General features: G+C 33.9%; 1 protein-coding gene across 1 annotated transcript in view; it reads left to right on the forward strand.

The window, feature by feature from the left end:
• The window catches only part of LOC150099403 (protein FAM76A-like), a 78,742-nt gene extending 61,514 nt beyond the window's left edge, over positions 1–17,228 (forward strand). The window contains exon 5 of the mRNA XM_090403924.1: positions 17,082–17,228. Coding sequence (XP_090260050.1) covers positions 17,082–17,147 — 66 coding nt within the window. The 3' untranslated portion in view covers positions 17,148–17,228. The remainder of the gene's footprint in view (positions 1–17,081) is intronic.
• The last annotated feature ends 2,112 nt before the right edge of the window (positions 17,229–19,340 follow it).

Raw genomic sequence — 19,340 nt, forward strand, 5'->3', positions numbered from 1 at the left:
CTCGAATGTTGATATATTACTCCTGATTGCATTCCTCTTATTTCCCACCACCATTCTGCTAGATATTGTTTCATTTATCAATGCTTCAGAATCATTTGCTCCTAACATAGTCTTCAGATTTCATGTCACTATTATGAGTTCTTATTCCTTTTAGTATTCTTTCTTCCATTTATATGCTTTAGAAAAAGTAGCATCCAGAGCATTTTTGTCATCTTACTGATATTTATCTTCTATATTCTTACCAAAGTCTTCCCATGATTTTAGTTTAGCTACTTTTACACACTGCATCACTTGCTTCCATTTTTCTCTGTATTCTCTTGTGCATATGTTGACTTACTTGCTGTGAACTTTCTTAGTCCACCATCAGTGGCGGGTTGTGTGGCTTGAAATCATGGGGGTGCTGCAACTTTCGAAATATACATACACACTGTAAGTACAGTGTATAGATCATCATCATCATCAAATTCCTGACATGTACCCTCAAGTTGTATACAGGATATGATAGTACTACATGAAAAATTTACAATAATTATTACTAACTTCCTATCTACAATTTTCCTCCAAATCAGTCTGTTACTTGCGAAGACTCCAACATTATCAGATCTTATATTTCTATCGTCTAAGGGACTTTGTACCGTATCAATCCACATATATCTTTGTCTTCCTCTGGGTCGTTTTACTGCCAACCTGGCAGAGAACACTTGTTTTGCTAATCTTTCCTCGCCCATTCTGTTTAAGTGACCATACCACCTGAGATTAACTGTGCTAATGCATTCCTGGATGCCGAGAATGTCAAGTTCTTTCTTAATATCCTCGTTTTTAATATGATATTGCCATTGATGCCATCTGTTCATGCCTCTAATCTTTCTCACGACTCTCATATCTGCAGTCTGTAGTCTTTGGTCAATTGTTTTACTTCCTACCCAGCTCTCAGATCCATAAGTTAAAACTGGTTTGAGCACTGTCTTGTATAGAGCTAATTTAGTTTTCCAACTAATTTCTCTCTTATTCCATTTGAATTTATTCAGTTGACTTCCTACCATACCAGCTTTGTTGATTCTGTTGTCTATTTCCATATTTAATTTACCATCTTCACTAAAAATTATGCCTAAATAGCTGAAATGTTTTACTTGTTCCACAGTTTCTCCGTTCATAACACAGTTGACATTTTCAACAATTCTACCTAGTTTCATTGTTCTCTTTGTCTTTTTAATGCTGACCTTCATACCATATCTATTACAACAGTTATTCAAATTAGTCAGGGAATCTTGCAAACTTGTAGTGGATTTATTTAGAAGTATAACATCGTCTGCATAAATCCAAGAGCTGACATTAACATCTCCAATTTTGATATCAGGTTTAATAATGTTTTTCCTTCATAATGTGATCCACATAGATAATGAATAACAGTCAGGATAATGTACATCCTTGTCTGACACCAAATTTAACATTAAACCATCTTCCTGTACTTCCTTCAGTTCTAACTGCTGACTAACAACTCAAATAAACACTAAGTATTGCTTGATATAATGCCCCATTGATACCATATAACTGTAGTGTATTGAATAGCTTCTCTCTTGGCACCTTGTCATATGCCTTTTCCAGATCGACAAAACTTAAATACAGATCTTTGTTATATTCCCATGTTTTCTCAACTTTTTGTCGTAAAGTGAAGATCTGATCCTGATAGCCTCTATTTGGCCTGAATCCAGCTTGTTCTTCACGCAGCTTTTCTTCTACAATTCTTCTCAACCTTTTTTTCAAGTATACTTGCATAAATCTTGCCAGGAACACTCAGTTGGGAAATACCTCTGTAATTCTCACATTCGGTTTTATTTCCCTTTTTACATATGGGTGCTATTAGAGCTCTACTCCAATCATCGGGAATTCGTCCCTCTGTCCAGGCTTTCTGAGCTATGCAGTGCAGCCACTGTACGACTTTTATACCACCATACTTCAGCATTTCTGGTCAAATATCATCTAATATTTGATGATATTTGCAGATTTCAAGCCTTTCCACATTTCAAGCCTTTGATGGCTTTTTCTACTTCAGGTATGGATATGTATTCCTGACTGCATGCCTGGTTAGTGTTTTTTTACCACTATGCTGTCATCCTTGCTTGTTTCATTTAGCAATTTTTCGAAGTAATTACTCCATACTTGAAGAATATCTTTTTCTCCTGTTTTCATGTCACCTTTATCATCTCTTACTGCTTTTACAGCACTCTTTCCTCCATTTCTAAGCTTCTTCAACAACCTTCAGAATATCTTACCACCTTCTTGATATTTATTTACTATGTTCTTGCCAAAGTCCTCCCATGCCTTTTGTTTAGCTAGTTTTACACAGTGTTTTGCTTTCTTATATTTGTCTCTGTATTCTCTAAGAGCACAAGCCGACTTATTTGCTAGGAACTTTTGATATGCTTTCTTTTCCTTCACTGCCTCTTTAACTTCCTGTGTCCACCATGGAGTTCTGATTTTTCTACCCTTGCAGACTACCTCACCAAATGCCAATCTGGCTGAATCAATCAGGGTTTTCTAGAAGTCTTGTAACTGAATCTCCAAGGTTTGTTTCCTGTTCTCAAACTCTTTCATTTTTTTCTTCAATAATCTTTGTGTATTTTAGTCTACAGTTCACATCTGAGAGCTGCTCAACTTTTATTCGCTTTAAAACTTTCGTACATGTCATTCTTTTCAATATGAAATTCAATTTTATCCTGCTCAAGACTAAATAGTGATCACTTCCAATTTCAAATCCTCTGTACACTCTGGTGTCCTGCACCAGGGAGAAGACATCACTATCGACAATAACATAGTCAATGAGACTTTTCTTATTCCTTGCTTCTTCTCTCCATGTGAATTTGTGCACATTTTTATGTCGGAACATGGTGTTAGTAATAACCAGTCTATGTCCTGAGCAGAAATCCAACAGGTATTTACCATTCTTATTAGTTTTGCTCTTTTCTCCAAATTTTCCCAAAATATTTTTGTATGTCTGACAGTCATTTCCTACTCTGCTATTTTGATCCCCAACAAGGACCAACTTTTCCTTTTTCATTGTGTCAGTTGCTTTTTCTAAAGCATCAAAAAATTCCTCCACTTCTACCTTAGTAGAACCTTCTGTGGGACCATAGGCACAAATAAGTCTCATTGTCCAATTCCCCATTCTGATATTAGCCCACATCACTCTACTTGAGGCTGCTTGCCATTCAAGAAGATTAGCCTCGTATTTTGTGTTGAATACTATGGCTACTCCCTCTTTTCCTTGATTGTCATTTCCTGAATATAACATTTTGTATTTATTGTTGGGGTGCTTAAGGGTCAAAGCTGTATAACTGAGAGGAGACCTCCACATGGCCTTTCAAGGAATGCGGAGAACCGACCAGGGCTTCTGACCTAATGTCCAATCCTCACCTTCTCGTGGTGCACCCTGTCGGGTATCTTCTTTGATACTGAACGAACGAGGATGGGCTGGCAATTTGGGATTTAGCCGACCAAATTGTATTCTTATTGGTTAAACCAAAATAAAAAATGATGGTACAACATGACAAACTTTCATGCCATCTGGGGTGCCGCCTGGTTAAACAAGGCCCCCGTTGTTTTCGCCAGGGAACCAGAGCGAACAGCGAAAAGTCAGCTACTGGAACAAATCTGAAAACAAACCCCAACTCAACATCACCAGAGTTAAAGATCGGTACTATCAATGTAAGAAGCCTGAATGGCAAAGAAATGGAGCTAGCTGAGGAATTAGATAAGTACCAGATCGACATAATAGGGGTGACTGAAACAAAAAAGACCAAAACTGGTGAGATCTTTCTGAGCAATAAATACAAAATGTTATATTCAGGCAATGACAATCAAGGAAAAGAAGGAGTAGCCATGGTATTCAACACAAAATACGAGGCTAATCTTCTTGAATGGCAGTCAGTCTCAAGTAGAGTAATGTGGGCAAATATGAGAATGGAGAACTGGACAATGAGACTTATTTGTGCATATGGTCCCACAGAAGGTTTTACTAAGGTAGAAGTGGAGGAATTTTTTGACGCTTTAGAAAAAGCAACTGACACAATGAAAAAGGAAAAGTTGGTCCTTGTTGGGGATCTAAATAGCAGAGTAGGAAATGATTGTGAGACATACAAAAATATTTTGGGAAAATTTGGAGAAAAGAGCAAAGCTAATAATAATGGCAAATATCTGTTGGATTTCTGCTCAGGACATGGACTGGTTATTACTAACACCATGTTCCAACATAAAAATGTGCACAAATTCACATGGAGAGAAGAGGCTAGGAATAAGAAAAGTCTCATTGACTATGTTATTGTTGATAGTGATGTTTTCTCCCTGGTGCAGGACACCAGAGTGTACAGGGGATCTGAAATTGGAAGTGATCACTATTTAGTCTTGAGCAGGATAAAATTAAATTTCATATTGAAAAGAATAACATTTAAGAAAGTTTTAAAGCGAATAAAAGTTGAGCAGCTCTCAGATGTGAACTGTAGACTAAACTACAGAAAGGTTATTGAAAAAAAAATGAAAGAGTTTGAGAACAGGAATCAAACCTTGGAGATTCAGTGGCTAACTCTGAAGCAAACATTGATTGATTCTGCCAGAGAGGCATGTGGTGAGGTTGTGTGCAAGGATAAAAAAATCAGAACTCCCTGGTGGACACAGGAAGTTAAAGAGGCAGTGAAGGAAAAGAAGAAAGCATATCAAAAGTTCCTGGCAAATAAGTCAGCTTTTACTCTTACAGAATACAGAGACAAATGTAAGAAAGCTAAACAGTGTGTAAAACTGTTTAGCTTTCTTACATTTGTAAAATGTAAAACTAGCTAAACAAAAGTCATGGGAGGATTTTGGCAAGAATATAGAAAATAAATATCAAGAAGGTGGCAAAATATTCTGGAGGTTGTTGAAGAAGCTTAGGAATGGAGGAAAGAGTGCTGTAAAAGGAGTTAGAGATGATAAAGATGAAATGAAAACGGTAGAAAAAGATATCCTTGAAGTATGGAGTAATTGCTTTGAAAAACTACTAAATGAAACAAGCAGTGATGACAGCACAGTGATAAAAAAACACTGACCAGGCATGCAGTCAGGAATACATATCCATACGTGAAGTAGAAAAAGCCGTCAAAGGCTTGAAATGTGGAAAGGCAGCAGGAGTAGATGATATTCGACCAGAAATGCTTTAGTATGGTGGTATAAAAGTCTTACAGTGGCTGCACTGCATAGTTCAGAAAGCCTGGACAGAGGGACGAATTCCCGATGATTGGAGTAGAGCTCTCATAATACCCATATATAAAAAGGGAAATAAAACTGAATGTGAGAATTACAGAGGTATTTCCCTACTGAGTGTTCCTGGCAAGATCTATGCAAGTATACTTGAGAAACGGTTGAGAAGAATTGTGGAAGAAAAGCTTGGTGAAGAACAAGCTGGATTCAGGCCAAATAGAGGCTGTCAGGATCAGATCTTCACTTTACGACAAATAGTCGAGAAAGCATGGGAATATAACAAAGATCTGTATTTAAGTTTTGTCGATTTGGAAAAGGCATGTGACAAGGTGCCAAGAGAGAAGCTATTCAATACGCTGCAGTTATATGGTGTCAATCGGGCATTATATCAAGCAATACTTAGTCTTTATTTGAGTTGTAAGTCAGCAGTTACAGAATTGAAGGAAGTACAGGAAGATGGTTTAATGTTAAATCTGGTGTGAGACAAGGATGTACATTATCCCCTCTGTTATTCATTATCTATATGGATCACATTATGAAGGAAAGTGGTATTAAACCTGATATCAAAATTGGAGATGTTAATGTCGGCTCTTTGCTTTATGCGGATGATTTTATACTTCTAAATAAATCTGCTACAAGTCTGCAAGATTCTCTGACTAAATTCATTTGCTGTTGTAATAGATATGGTATGAAGGTCAGCAATAAAAAGCAAAGACAATGAAAATAGGCAGAATCATTGAACATGTCAACTGTGTTGCGAATGGAGAACCTGTGGAACAAGTAAAACACTTCAGCTACTTAGGCACGATTTTTACTGAAGATGGTAAATTAAATATAGAAATAGACAACAGAATCAGCAAAGCTGGTATGGTGGGAAGTCAATTGAATAAATTCATATGGAATAAGAGAGAAATTAGTCGGAACACTAAATTAGCTTTATACAAGACAGTGTTCAAACCAGTTTTAACTTATGGATCTGAGAGCTGGGTTAGAAGTAAAACACTTGACCAAAGACTAGAGACCGCAGATATGAGAGTCCTGAGAAAGATTAGAGGCGTGAACAGATGGCATCAATGGCAATATCATATTAAAAATGAGGATATTAGGAAAGAACTTGACATTGTCAGCATCCAAGAATGTGTTAGCAGAGCTAATCTCAGGTGGTATGGTCACTTAAATAGAATGGGAGAGGAAAGATTAGCAAAACAAGTGTTCTCTGCCAAGTTTGCAGGAAAACGCCCCAGAGGAAGACCAAGATATAGGTGGATTGATACGGTACAAAGTGCCTTAGACGATAGACATATAAGATCTGATAATGTTGGAGTCTTGACAAGTAACAGACTGATTTGGAGGAAAATTGTAGATAGGAAGTTAGTAATGATGTAATTTTTTCATGTAGTACTCTCATATCCTGTACACCCCTTGAGGGTACATCGCAGGAATTTGATGATGTATTTATTGTTCAGAAAGATCTCACCAGTTTGTCTTTTTCGTTTCAGTCACTCCTATTATATCGATCTGGTACTTATCTAATTCCTCAGCTAGCACCATTTCTTTGCCATTCAGGCTTCTTATGTTGATAGTACCAATCTTTAACTGTGGTGATGTTGAGTTGGGGTGTGCTTTCAGATTTGTACAGTGTGTATGTGTTTGGATAAAATATCAAAATTATGGTAAAAATTAAACATTAAAAAATATTGTTTTGTTATTGATAAAATTATATAGTTTGGTATAATTCAAAATTACTTAAAAATGAAATATGTTTTTCTTGTTTTGTTTCATGAAAAAATATTTTAACTAAATACTTATTTTAAGTAATTAGTTATAAATATTATAACTAAATACTTAAAATAAGTATTATTATTTAAATACTTAAATAATGATACTTATTTAAATACACTGTTAAATAATTGACAGTGTACACTGGAAATATAAATTAAATCAACTTTAATATATACTTTCCGATATTTCGGCAATGTCATGTTGCCATCTTCATGGGAACTTACGATAAAGAAATGAGCACGCAAGTACTACATAACAGCAAATGAGAAACGAAGCGAAGAAGCTATCATTTTACTAAAGTCCTGATGGTGCCTCCTTGCAGGCTATATTAGGTGTTCTTGGCCTTTGGGCTAAAGTTCTCATATATGTTTCCCAAATTTGGTGCAGTCTCATGCATCCAAGTTTGTTGAGGTTTGCCATGTTCCTAAGGGCTGATTCCATGATTAGTCTTTCATATTTGAACTTGCTGCGGTGTATTACTGTGGCTTTCTTCGACTTTATTCTGTGGCGAGTATCCAGAGAATGGTCTGCAAGCCCAGAGTGGCTGTACTGGTGAAATCAGATGTAGTCCTTGTGTTCTGAGATTCTGATATTTGCTCTCCTGCCTGTTTGACCATAGTAGGACAATTTACAGCTACAAGGGACCTAGTATATACCAGATAGGTCTAGGGGAAGTGGTTGGTCTTTAGTGGAGCGGATAAGGGATGCCAATTTTCTATACGGTCTGTAACAAAAGGTCAAGTCATATTTTTTTAGGATTTTGTGATTTTTTATGAAATACCTCAAATGTAGGGAATTGTGATGGATTTAGAGTAAACTTTTTTGTGAAAGGGGGGAGGGTTGTGGATAACTGGTTTTAGTATTTTTTTTTTGTGGATGAGGGATAGCCCTTGGCTGAGGAAGTGTTAAGGATGTGATTTAGTTCAGTAGTTAGGGCTTGGTCATTTGAACAGATTAGTTTTGCCCTGTTGAATAATGTCTTAATAACTCCATATTGTTGTGAACGGGGGGGGGGGGGGGGGGGGGGAATTGTTGGTCAATGTATCTGCCTGTATTGTTGGGTTTTCTATAAATATGATAACTAAATACTTAAGGAATTGACAGTGTACACTAGAAATATAAATTAAATCAACTTTAATATATACTTTCCGATATTTTGGCAATGTCACGTTGCCATCTTCATGGGAACTTAAGATAAAGACTCGTGTACGCAAGTACTACATAACAGCAAGTGAGAAACGAAGCAAGGATGCTACCGTTTTCCTAAAGTCCTGATGGTGCCCCCTGGCTGGCTATATTAGGTGTTCTTGGCCTTTTGGCTGAAGTTCTTCTGATATGTTTCCCAAATTTGTGGAAAAAATATTGTTTATCATCGATAAAATTATAATTCAGTATAATTCAAAATTACTTAAAAATAAAATCCATTATCATAACTCCAATAATGTTCTAAAATAAAACCTATATATAACAAATGCTATGTCTTTAATAATGTGCAAATATTTAAAGAGTCGGAGTAAACATGATAAGCACTACGAACACTCTACTACTGGTGAAAACACATATAAACAACAGTGGAACTGCGCGACGGACAGTGCCGAATTACGCTAATAGCTCGCATCTCACTATGACATGCATATGCTTGCACGCATAGCAAATACTAGCAATATGACACTATGGTAAACACGGTGTTGCTAGCGTCCTTTGCCCTCCTAAGTGCCACTAGGTGGATTTTTATTATTTTTTATACAAAATAAGATAATTTTATAGGATTGTTGATGATAAAATTAAATATTACAAGCAAATATAAATAATTAATAAATATATTTATATATCGAGAAAAATTGGGGGTGCTGCAGTTCTGTAGTGCCTATGCACGAGCCGCCCCTATCCACCATGGAGCTATGGATTTTCTATGCCTGAATCGATCAATATTTTCTTCAGTCTGCCAAAGTTTGTTCTTGTTTTCAAACTTTCATTTTTCTTGAATAACATTTGTATATTTCAATGTACAGTTCATCTTTGAATGCTGCTCTTATTCTTTTTAAAACTTACTTTCATTTTTAATATAATATGTAATTTCATCCTGCTCAAAACTAAATAGTAATCACTTCCCATGTTTAATACCCTGTATACTCATGCCCTGAACCATTATTGAGATATCACTGTCAACAGTATTAATACAGTACTGGTGGTAGAAAATATCACCAGAAACTGACATGGAATGGTGGCTGGAATAGATGATATTCTATCAGAAATGCTCATAATGGAGGTATAAAAGTTTTACAGTATCTGTATTATGTAATTCAGTAGATCTGGTTAGAAGGTAGAATACCAAATGATTGGAGTAGAGATCTCATAGTACCAATGTACAAATACAGTTGAGAAATAAAACTTGAGAATATGAAAAAGTTTATTTTCTGAATGTTCTGGAAGATTTACAAACATACTTAAATCTTAGAAATAATAGTGAAAGAGAACCTTGGGAAGAACACACTATGTTCAAGCCAAATGGAAGTTGTCCAGTCTGATTTTTACTCTTAAAGAAAATAGTTGGGAAATCATGGGAATGTAACTAGGAATGTGTATTTGAGTTTTGTAGATATGGAAAAGGCACATGAAAAGATAGCAAGAAAGATACTATTCAGAATTCTACATATTGTAAATTGTATAATCGACTGACATTATACAGAGAGTAATGTAATTGTATTGATGATATGTCAAAAGACGTCAAATGAATAACTGAACCCACGTAAGCCTCACGAGTAATATAAGGTCTGTTGAAGGTTTTAAAACTTTTTATTTATAAAAAATTTTAATTTATTATTTATTTATTAAATCCTGTAGCAGATATTACACCATTGTGAATACGTATTAAACTATTAAGTCTACTGCACTTATTGTAAAAATAGTGTCCAAGCTGTATCAGGTTTCTATGCTGAAATCTAGGCACACAAGTAAGATGCTAGATATATGTAATTTGCTATGCCACTTCGCTATCTATTCTCAAAAATCTATCTTAACTTTAACAATAATTAAGTGAATTGAGTCTTCACATCTCTATATATAAAAAACAAACAAAAAAAAAGTTTTATAATATTATGATACATTTAAAAATATATACAGTACTGAACTTTACTTCAACAACAGAAACCTATCTTAAAGTCTAAAAAGCCAAACAAATCACATCATATCCAGTTTTTGGATTCAGAAATATACCAGCTAAAAAGAACACTGGACCTCTCTTGAAAGAAACAGTTCATTTTTTCGGCAGAAAAAACAGTTCTCCTGAAAATCACTATCTTGGAAATAATTGTAGATTTCCCATGCCTTGTCAGAGATACAAAAAGTTCAGACTTGACAATAAAATTTCCAAATTCAAACACTGCCTAGTGTTCCTCCATAGAAAGCCTTCTCAAAAAATCCCATAAAAATGTTTCTTCTTTATACTTTCATCTTCAAATCCACAACCCTTTTCCTTTACAAATTCCAAGGAATAATGATTGAACTTAATTAACTAGCTATATCCATTTCCTGAAACAGCCATTAATTCATTACTCTACTAATGGAACCTTTAATATCTGATAAACATTTTTCTTCCTACACGAGAAACTTCATTTACCACATTCCAAAGTTCCTATAAATTTCTTCCACAACTGTTATTCCAGTTATTTTTATAATATAACACTTAAATAAATTTTAAAACACATTTCTTTCTGAAAGACTGCTACTCTTGGAACTTTATTATTCTTACTTGTTCCCAACACTCTTCCATATCACTCATATCTATATCTCTTTCTCTCTTACTAACTTGGCTCTATCCAGCTATTTACTTAGTTACTATGTTCTTTACACTTGCACATGCTTCAGCATGCATGATACTTCTGGTTCCACTTCATTTGTGAAGTAATGGAAACTGCCTCAAAAATGTGTAATTTCAAGTAAAGCGCTGTGAAGATAATGTGCAATCTTCACAGTGCTTGACTTGAAAATGGTAAATATTCACATTTTCGGTCAACTAAGTGAGTCTTTTCAACTTATATATTTTAAACATACACAAATTAAACTATAACACTTATTCGGGACAGACTAACAAGCGAATCTTCTATATTCACTTCATAAAATGTCAGTGCCATATATAAACACGACATGTTAACTACACACAACTGCTTATAAATAAACAATGCACAACTATATACACACACACACACACACACACACACACACACACACACACACACACACACATATAAAAACATGCAATCAGTCATGCAGTTTTTACAATATAAATGCACAAATAATCGAAACCAGTAATTTAAAACAGAATATTTATGTTTACGCTAATTTACACAAACAAAATTCTGAAGTCAGAATTTTGTTTGTATAAACTAAATTCTAAGTCAGCAGCTAGAATTGAACAAGGTACAGAAAATAGTTTACCCATTATGGTAATTTATATATGTAATAAGAGAGAAATAAAACAGGAATAGTGAACAGAATCTGATATTTTGGTCTTAAAAACAAATATCAGATCTGACAATGTTGGAGTTTGACAAATAGTTTTATCAAATTAAGAGATTAATTTGATGAAAGTTGTTGATAGGAAAGTTGTAATATTGTAAAACTTATCATCTAGTATTTGCATGGTATCCTCTATATCCTTTGAGGTTAAATATCAGGAATTTGATGCTGATGATATTTAAACTTCATGTTTTATGTATATGCCCCCCCCCATATGATTTTTGAAAAAAAAAAATCTTTTACTTTGCCTTTAGCCACCTGAATGGGAAAATGTATAATGGTTCAGTGATTTTGTTTTCCATATTTGTATTCATTTATAAATAAAAAGAGATATAATTAGTTTGCTGCTTGGCCAATAGTTGGCACCATTGGTTTCAGATTTTTGATGAATCTTTTTATATTTTTCTATTACAAATATTTAAATAAGAAAGCAACTTGGTTAATAAAAATTGCTTATTTGGTTAAGCATAAGCTAGATTATGAAAAATAATAGTTTCGAGTCCAAGTTGAAGCTAATTTTATGTCTTAAATATATCTATAATTATTAGCATTATATTAATGCCTCTGTGGTGCAGTTGGAAGAACGACGGAGACATTGCACCCTTTGATTGGAATAGACCTAAGTTCGATTCTCATTGTGACGGGAGAAATCTTTATGTGGACTTTTTCAACCGAAGGTGAGTTAGCCGATCTCATAGGGAGGCAGCAGGGTTTTTTCTCCCGGAAAAGGTTTTTCATCCTGCATACAGACAAATCGGCCCTTCAGAACACGCGCAATTTACAGACAATACTAGTTGTGGTGGTGGGCGGTAGATGGCGTTGATGGAGATGATTGGTAGTAGAGGTTCGGTGTAGTGGTGGAGACAGCTGTTTAGTAGGTGTCCTCCCGCGATGAGTACTTGTACTCCTTGGAGATGTCACGAATAATAATAATAATAATAATATCTAAGAATCAGAAATAATTTCAAAGCAGTAGAAAATATACTGCTCAGTTGTTAATTTCAGTCACATTGTTAACTGTGTTCTGTAAAGAAGATAAAAGATACTGCAAGGCTTCTCACTACCTTAAACTAGTATCTGCTTAAGTTTTATTGTTCTTAAGTCGATTTTACAGTCGGCTCTGTAGCAAACTTGTAAGGATGAAAGGAATAGTTCTGAAAGTTTGCTATAGAGATGTGCATTATAATAGTATTAATCCTATAGTTAAGGCTTAAGTGCTGGGAGGACATGATGTTGGAGGTTTAATGGAATATTTACAGCACTAGAAAAGGATTAAAACTAATTTTAATGCTTCCAATATTTAACACCTTACTTAAAAAAAATTTCTTTCTGGTATCTTCTTGGAAGAACAAAATTCACAAACAGAGTGAACTTCTATCCCCCCCCCCCTGTTAATTTTTACATGGAAAATTTTGAAAGATGAGCCATAGACTCAGCCCCCTCTCAAACCTTCTATCTGGCTAAGATATGTAGATGATGTGTTCTCTATTTGGCTTCAATGCCTAAACACATTAGGCTCCTTCCTCAGTCACCTCAATAGTCCACATTCAAGAATCCAGTTTATGATGGAATAGAAAAATAATAATAGTTTACCCTTCTTAGACACCTTAGTAACATGCCTTACTAATAGTAACTTTCCTTCACCATATATAGAAAATCTACTCACGCAGGCAGATACATTCACAAACTTTTCAGCCACCACCCCTCTCAACAATATGACATTATTAAAACTAACCAATAGAGCTTATAATCTTTGTTCGAGTGGAACCTCTTTTTCAACTGAACTCAACCACATACTCAACACCTTCCTTTCCAATAGCTACAGTGATTACAGAATTAAAAAAAAAATAATAATCAGTTCCTCCCTCATTCCTTGGTCATCCTTTCAGAAGGATTTCAGAAATGTCATCACCATCTCCCTACATCCATGGCATATCAGAAAAAATAGCCAGGTCTTTAAAAAACTAAAACCTCTATGCAGCTTTTAAGCCCAGAAACTTCTACCCTAATCCGTTCTACCAAAGATCAGCTCCTATTGTCAGAGATCCTACTTTACATCCTAGGCCACCTACAAATGCCAATAGAGGGGCGCATCACCTAGATAGGACTTTAAAGTTACCCACACGTTTCATTTAATATCGTGTCGTCTTTAGTTGTAATCCCTGAAGATGTCTCAGTTTTGTTTGTTTATTTGGAGATGGTGGGGGAGACATGTAGTATTTTATGTTATAGCAGCTGCAGCGATCATTCAAAAAAAACATGTTGAAGATGAGTTATTTGGTAAGAGCTTCATCTCTATAACAAATAGCCCTGGTTCCATAATTTAGTATTTTGAGGATCCCATACTTGTTAGGCTGGATGATGGTGATGTAAAGGTTCATGCAGGTTTTTCCAGAGAGAGAGAGCTTTCTCTAAACAGAAAAGTAAACCATGTGAAAATTTTAAGTGGGGGTGCTGCATATAAAAAAAAAATTATTTTTTCCCTAATCAGTAACCAAATTATTAATAAATAAATTCACATATTAAAAATATTTCACCCTCACTACGAACAAACACCAATAATAAAAGTTTCGTATCTCATAGAAATAACATGCGCATGCATACAATTTATCTGTAAGTGACACTGCCCAAATGAGCAGTATCGGAATCACTTGTAACGTGCAATGACAAGCACAAACGAATATCGGCAAGTCTAGCTGCAATTGGCTGAACGCAATAATTCTGGCACTGCGTTAGATCGCAGTGCATTTGTTTCGTGTAACGATAATTGAAAAATATAATTCTTTTCATATTTTCAAGTGACACTCGTCATAATTCAGCCTTGTATCTATAATAAATAAATAATTATATGTTATTTTAACAAAATAAAATGAGATTTACAAAAAATAGTTCACCCTCACCACGAGCACACACCAATAATAAAAGTTTCGTATCTCACAGAAATAACACACACAAGCATATGATTTATCTGTAAGCGACACTGCCCAAATGAGCAGTGTCGGAATCACTTGTAAAGTGCAATCACAAGCGCAAACGAATATCGGCGAGTCTAGCTGCAATTGGCCAAACATAATAATTCCGACGCTGTGTTAGATCGCAGTGCATTTGTTTCGTAATCTAAAGCGTTAATTGAACAATTCCAATTATTAAATATTCGATCAATGTCAAAACATAAACTGTAACCTTTAACATGTTGTATTGCATTTATATAATGTAGTAAGCATTGTTATTATTTATAAACACAAACAAAATTGAATTTTTTCCTTGGGAGTGCTGCAGTGTTGCAGTGCTTATGTATGAGCCGCCACTGATGTCAAGTAATGGCAAAAAGTTGTTCGATTCTTTTTTGTGGTGTATTTAGGGTATTGACTGTTAATATTACGCGATAACCACAGTAATTAACTTTAATGAAAGTATACAGATATTTTGTACTAAAAATAACAGTACATCATCATCATCATTGCATAGAAACAAGCCAATCAAAGAAATGGGAATGTAAGATACATATAGCAATAAGTGGTTTAACAATTCAATACTGTTTCTGCACTAGAAATTAATATTAATAAATATTATTAAAGACTATTTGTGTCAATTACATAAAATAAGAATCTCCCAAACTTTTGGGAGAAAGAGAGAATCATTCCGATTCAGATTTGGCTGATGTAAAAGAGCTTTTGCAACTTTCTTTGAAAAGGCGTTCATATTTAAACCTGTTTTATCCTACCATATGTTGTGTTTAGTGTCAATACTATGTTGTGCCAGACCAGACTTTTGAGGTTTCATGTATTCAGTATAATATTGATGTTCGTTAATTCTTTTTTCCACAGAATGGCCTGTCTGTGAAAGTATGTCAGATTACTTCACAAGATATCTGTGATGATATTAATGATAGAGGTGACACTTTGTGTCACCTCTATCATTAGCTGGCTTCGCTATCATTAGCTTCACAACTTTCAAAGAAAGTTGCGAAGCCCTCTTAAGTAGGCCAAATTTGAATCGGAACGATTGTCTCTCTCTCTCTCCCAAAAGTTTAGGAGATTCTTATTTTATGTAACTATCAAAAATAGTTTTTAATAATATTATTTATTAGTATTAATTTATAGCGCACAGCAACAGTTTAATTGGTAAATCATTGACTGCCGTATGCACCTTGTATTCCTGTTTCTTTGATTTGCTTGTTTCTACGCACCGATGATGTAGTGATATTTTTAGTAAGAAATGTCTGTACTTTCATTTCATTAAAGTTAATTACTGTGATTATTGTGTAATTTATTGTTTGTTGATATTACATAATTTGTTTTAAAATTTTATTTTTACATTTTTTACATAATCTGGAAGCTGCTGTAGAGGCATGGAGCTTTTTGAAGCCACTTCAGTAAGTGGAGTGGTGTCACATTGGATGATGAAATTCATCTCTCACCTAAAGACAATACAAACATCCAGATCCATGAACCTTCAGGCTACTGTTTGGAGAGCAGATATTCTAAATACATGATCTGTATTTGGCCAACCAAATGGTCAATGAATCTATGATGGTGAAATTCTGCTAATTCAAGACTAAGGTCTCAAAATTTTGTCTGAAAAGGATTAAAAAGGGTTAGATTATATAATTATAAGAGACAGTGTAGGGAAGATAGTTTTCATACAGTTTCTTGTCGTAATCTGATCTGAAGTATATATTGGTACTTTTGTAGTTATATGAATTTTATGTTTTGTATATATGGTGTTTTTTTTTTTTTTTTTTTTTTTTTTTTTTTTTTTTTTTTTTTTTTTTTGTAAATTGAATGGTTATAGGTGTAACCATATAATGACTATAGGTCAATTAAGAGAATAAGTTATATATAATATCCTGGTAAATGACTGTGTGCAAATTAATTTGCAGTTTCGTTTCAGATATTTTTATTTTTAAGTTAGATCATTCATGATCTGTAGATGGTGCACCTGACAGAATTGCATGAAAAAAAAAAAAGTCAATTTCCCATCAGTTGTCTATTCTAATGACATGTCAGAATATCCCTGAAATTTTTGATTTTCTTTATCCAGCAATTTCAAGTTTCTGCATTTATGAAAGCAAGTTATTCTTTCTTGAAATTTATCACAGAAAAAATAAAGAAGTGTGTGTGTGTGTGTGTGTGTGTGTGTGTGTGTGTGTGTGTGTGTGTGTGTGTGTGTGTGTGTGTGTGTGTGTGTGTGTGTTTATATGTGGTTTGTCTTTAATTTATGATTTTTACTAGGTTTGGCCTACTTAGTTGAGTGAATATTACATTCAGGGTGAAAATTATTTAAACTCTTCTTTTGGTATCTGAATTTATATGATAGATGCATCTCTGAAAAACATCATGCATGTTAAAAATGCATAAATAATAAGCTAATTTTCTGTACAAAATAAAAGAAAAATGGAAGATTGCATGCATAGGGTGTCAAGTAAACACAGAGAGATGTAGTTATTTATGTAAAATGTTTTAATTTATTTTAAGGATTATTTTACATATTTATAGTTTGTTAAATGGAATGTAGAAACTAAGACAATAAGTTTTATACATTTCTTTTAGTCAAACAAATATTCTTCTATAAGACGTTCCTCATCTTCATCTAATGAAGATGTCTTGCTGGCCTGAAGAAGATTTAGGCATCTACGATCCTGATGATGCAAATGGCATGTAGCAGTGTTGTTTTCTCACTTTGAAGAATATTATTATTTAAAGTTGCATAGTATACACATGAAAATCAGGAAATGACCATAGCGCTTTATCATTTTCGTAAATTCACTTTTCTATATAAATCTTTGTGTTTTTGAAATCAAAATCATGTTTTAAAGTTAGATCTTACATCTCATGTTGATCAGACCATTATATTAATGGAATGTGATCATTTGGAAATAAACACACATAAATACAAGTGAACTTTGGTGGTACATCATGTGCTTTCCTTGTTTCTTTGTTTTAATATAACTTTTAAGAAACTTTGGGTTCATTATACAAAGATTGCATGTCGTGTGCCCCGTCACTAAAGCTTGTTGTTTTTTGGGCATTCACTATGCCTAATCTTGTTAACAGCTCCCATGACTGACTTGGATTTGGATCTAGGATTTAAATCTTGTTTAAGTAAGTAATGTTGTAAGTTGTATTCTGACAGTAAAACGTCTTGTGTATATTTCATTGTATTTTTCTTAAATATGGCTTATTCTATGGTTCCATTTGCAAGAAATAGTGAAGTTTCAATAAAAGTTTGGAAAACCAGTAACTCCTGAAGCAAAATAATCAATGCTTAAAAGAGAAAGGAGAAATTTTTAATTAACTTGAAAGCAAGTAAGGAAATGATTGCAGGAAATCATAAAATTAAAAAAAAAGGTTAATTTCATAATAGTATTCATGTGTTATAGCATATTCATTAGCATAACATTTAAACCTATAGCTATTTTTTTTTGCAAATTGTTGAGTTCAATTTTTTTTTTTTTAATATATATATTCTCATGAGAACTATCATAATGTTTAAAGAATTTATAGTATTTGAAGAATTGCCAAATAGTACTAGTTTTGTACAAATATGCTCAGGCAATTAAAAGTATAATGAAACAGTTTATGAAATAACCCATTGTTGGCTTGCTTTTGTACTGCAGCTGTATAATTTTGTTTTGCTTAATTTAATTATATTAATTTAATTTAATTACAAATGGTTCTGTTAAAAATGAAGTAACTTGAAAAATTTTAATAGAGATCCTAAATATTAAATTTCCTTTAATTCCATCCAGCCAGTGCAGAATTAAGAGAATCAGTTCAAATTATCATGTCAATAAAAGTGATCCTATTGAAACTAAAATTAAAGTACTTGGATGTATTCCCATGTATATCCTTAGTTCTGTCTGGCCAGAGCTGAGTTAAAATGATGCATGTAATTTCAAAATGTGTTGCTCATGAAAGTATTCAAATAACATAGGGAATGATTTAAAATGGGATATTTGGTTGTTTGCTGATGATACAAAACTGAGGGGGTCAAGAATTGATACAAGTGATGATGTAGACATCCTGCAGGATTTAAATAAATTGTCAGGAAGAGATGGCTCAACAAGTTTTTATCAGAATTTCAAATTCTGAATTAAAAAAAACAAAACAATCCAGTTTGATTCCAGGAATATGGATGACTGACATGGATTGCACTTGTTTGGGCAGACAAAATATGAATCCTAGGTGCCTACACATTTTTCAAAATATACCTAATAATCATCTGAGAGACTGAAAATAATGCAAAGTTTCTGATTTTTAGAGAATATGGAACAGAATAAACATTTATCAGTTTCAGAATAGAAAACAAACTGAGTAATCCTGATAAACACATAGTACTTTGCATTTAATAATAGTATAGTCTTCCTCTAACAATATGTGAATAGATATTTCATTTCTTAAATATCAGATGGCTCAGATTGCTTACATTGGCTCTAGCCATCAAAAATATGTTAATAGATCTAAAATATCACTGAGGCTTCTCCATTTTGTTTTTGGAAGATAGCCATCATATAATTTTCTTGGGCTTTTCCTTTGCTTTTTCCCACCCACTAAGAGTGGAGTGAATTCCTGGTACTGTCTGCAGGTGAAAGGGTTGATGAATGGGACTGCTGATCTGTAGCGAGCTAGGTGTCATTACTGATATATTTTTCAACACAAGTGATGCTGTGATTTTTTATGAATATATATCCAACTTTTTCCTTTGAACAAATGTAAAACAACAGCAGCTGTTGCTGTTAAAGAGCACACAGTTAAAGAACTAATAAAAAAAATCAAATCGAAAAATCAACTGTTAAGAGATGCCATTTT

The sequence above is a fragment of the Typopeltis vanoorti genome, chromosome 14 (assembly GCF_054136105.1).
Source record: "Typopeltis vanoorti isolate ZY-2024b chromosome 14, IOZ_Tvanoo_1.0, whole genome shotgun sequence".
Lineage (NCBI taxonomy): Eukaryota > Metazoa > Arthropoda > Arachnida > Uropygi > Thelyphonidae > Typopeltis > Typopeltis vanoorti.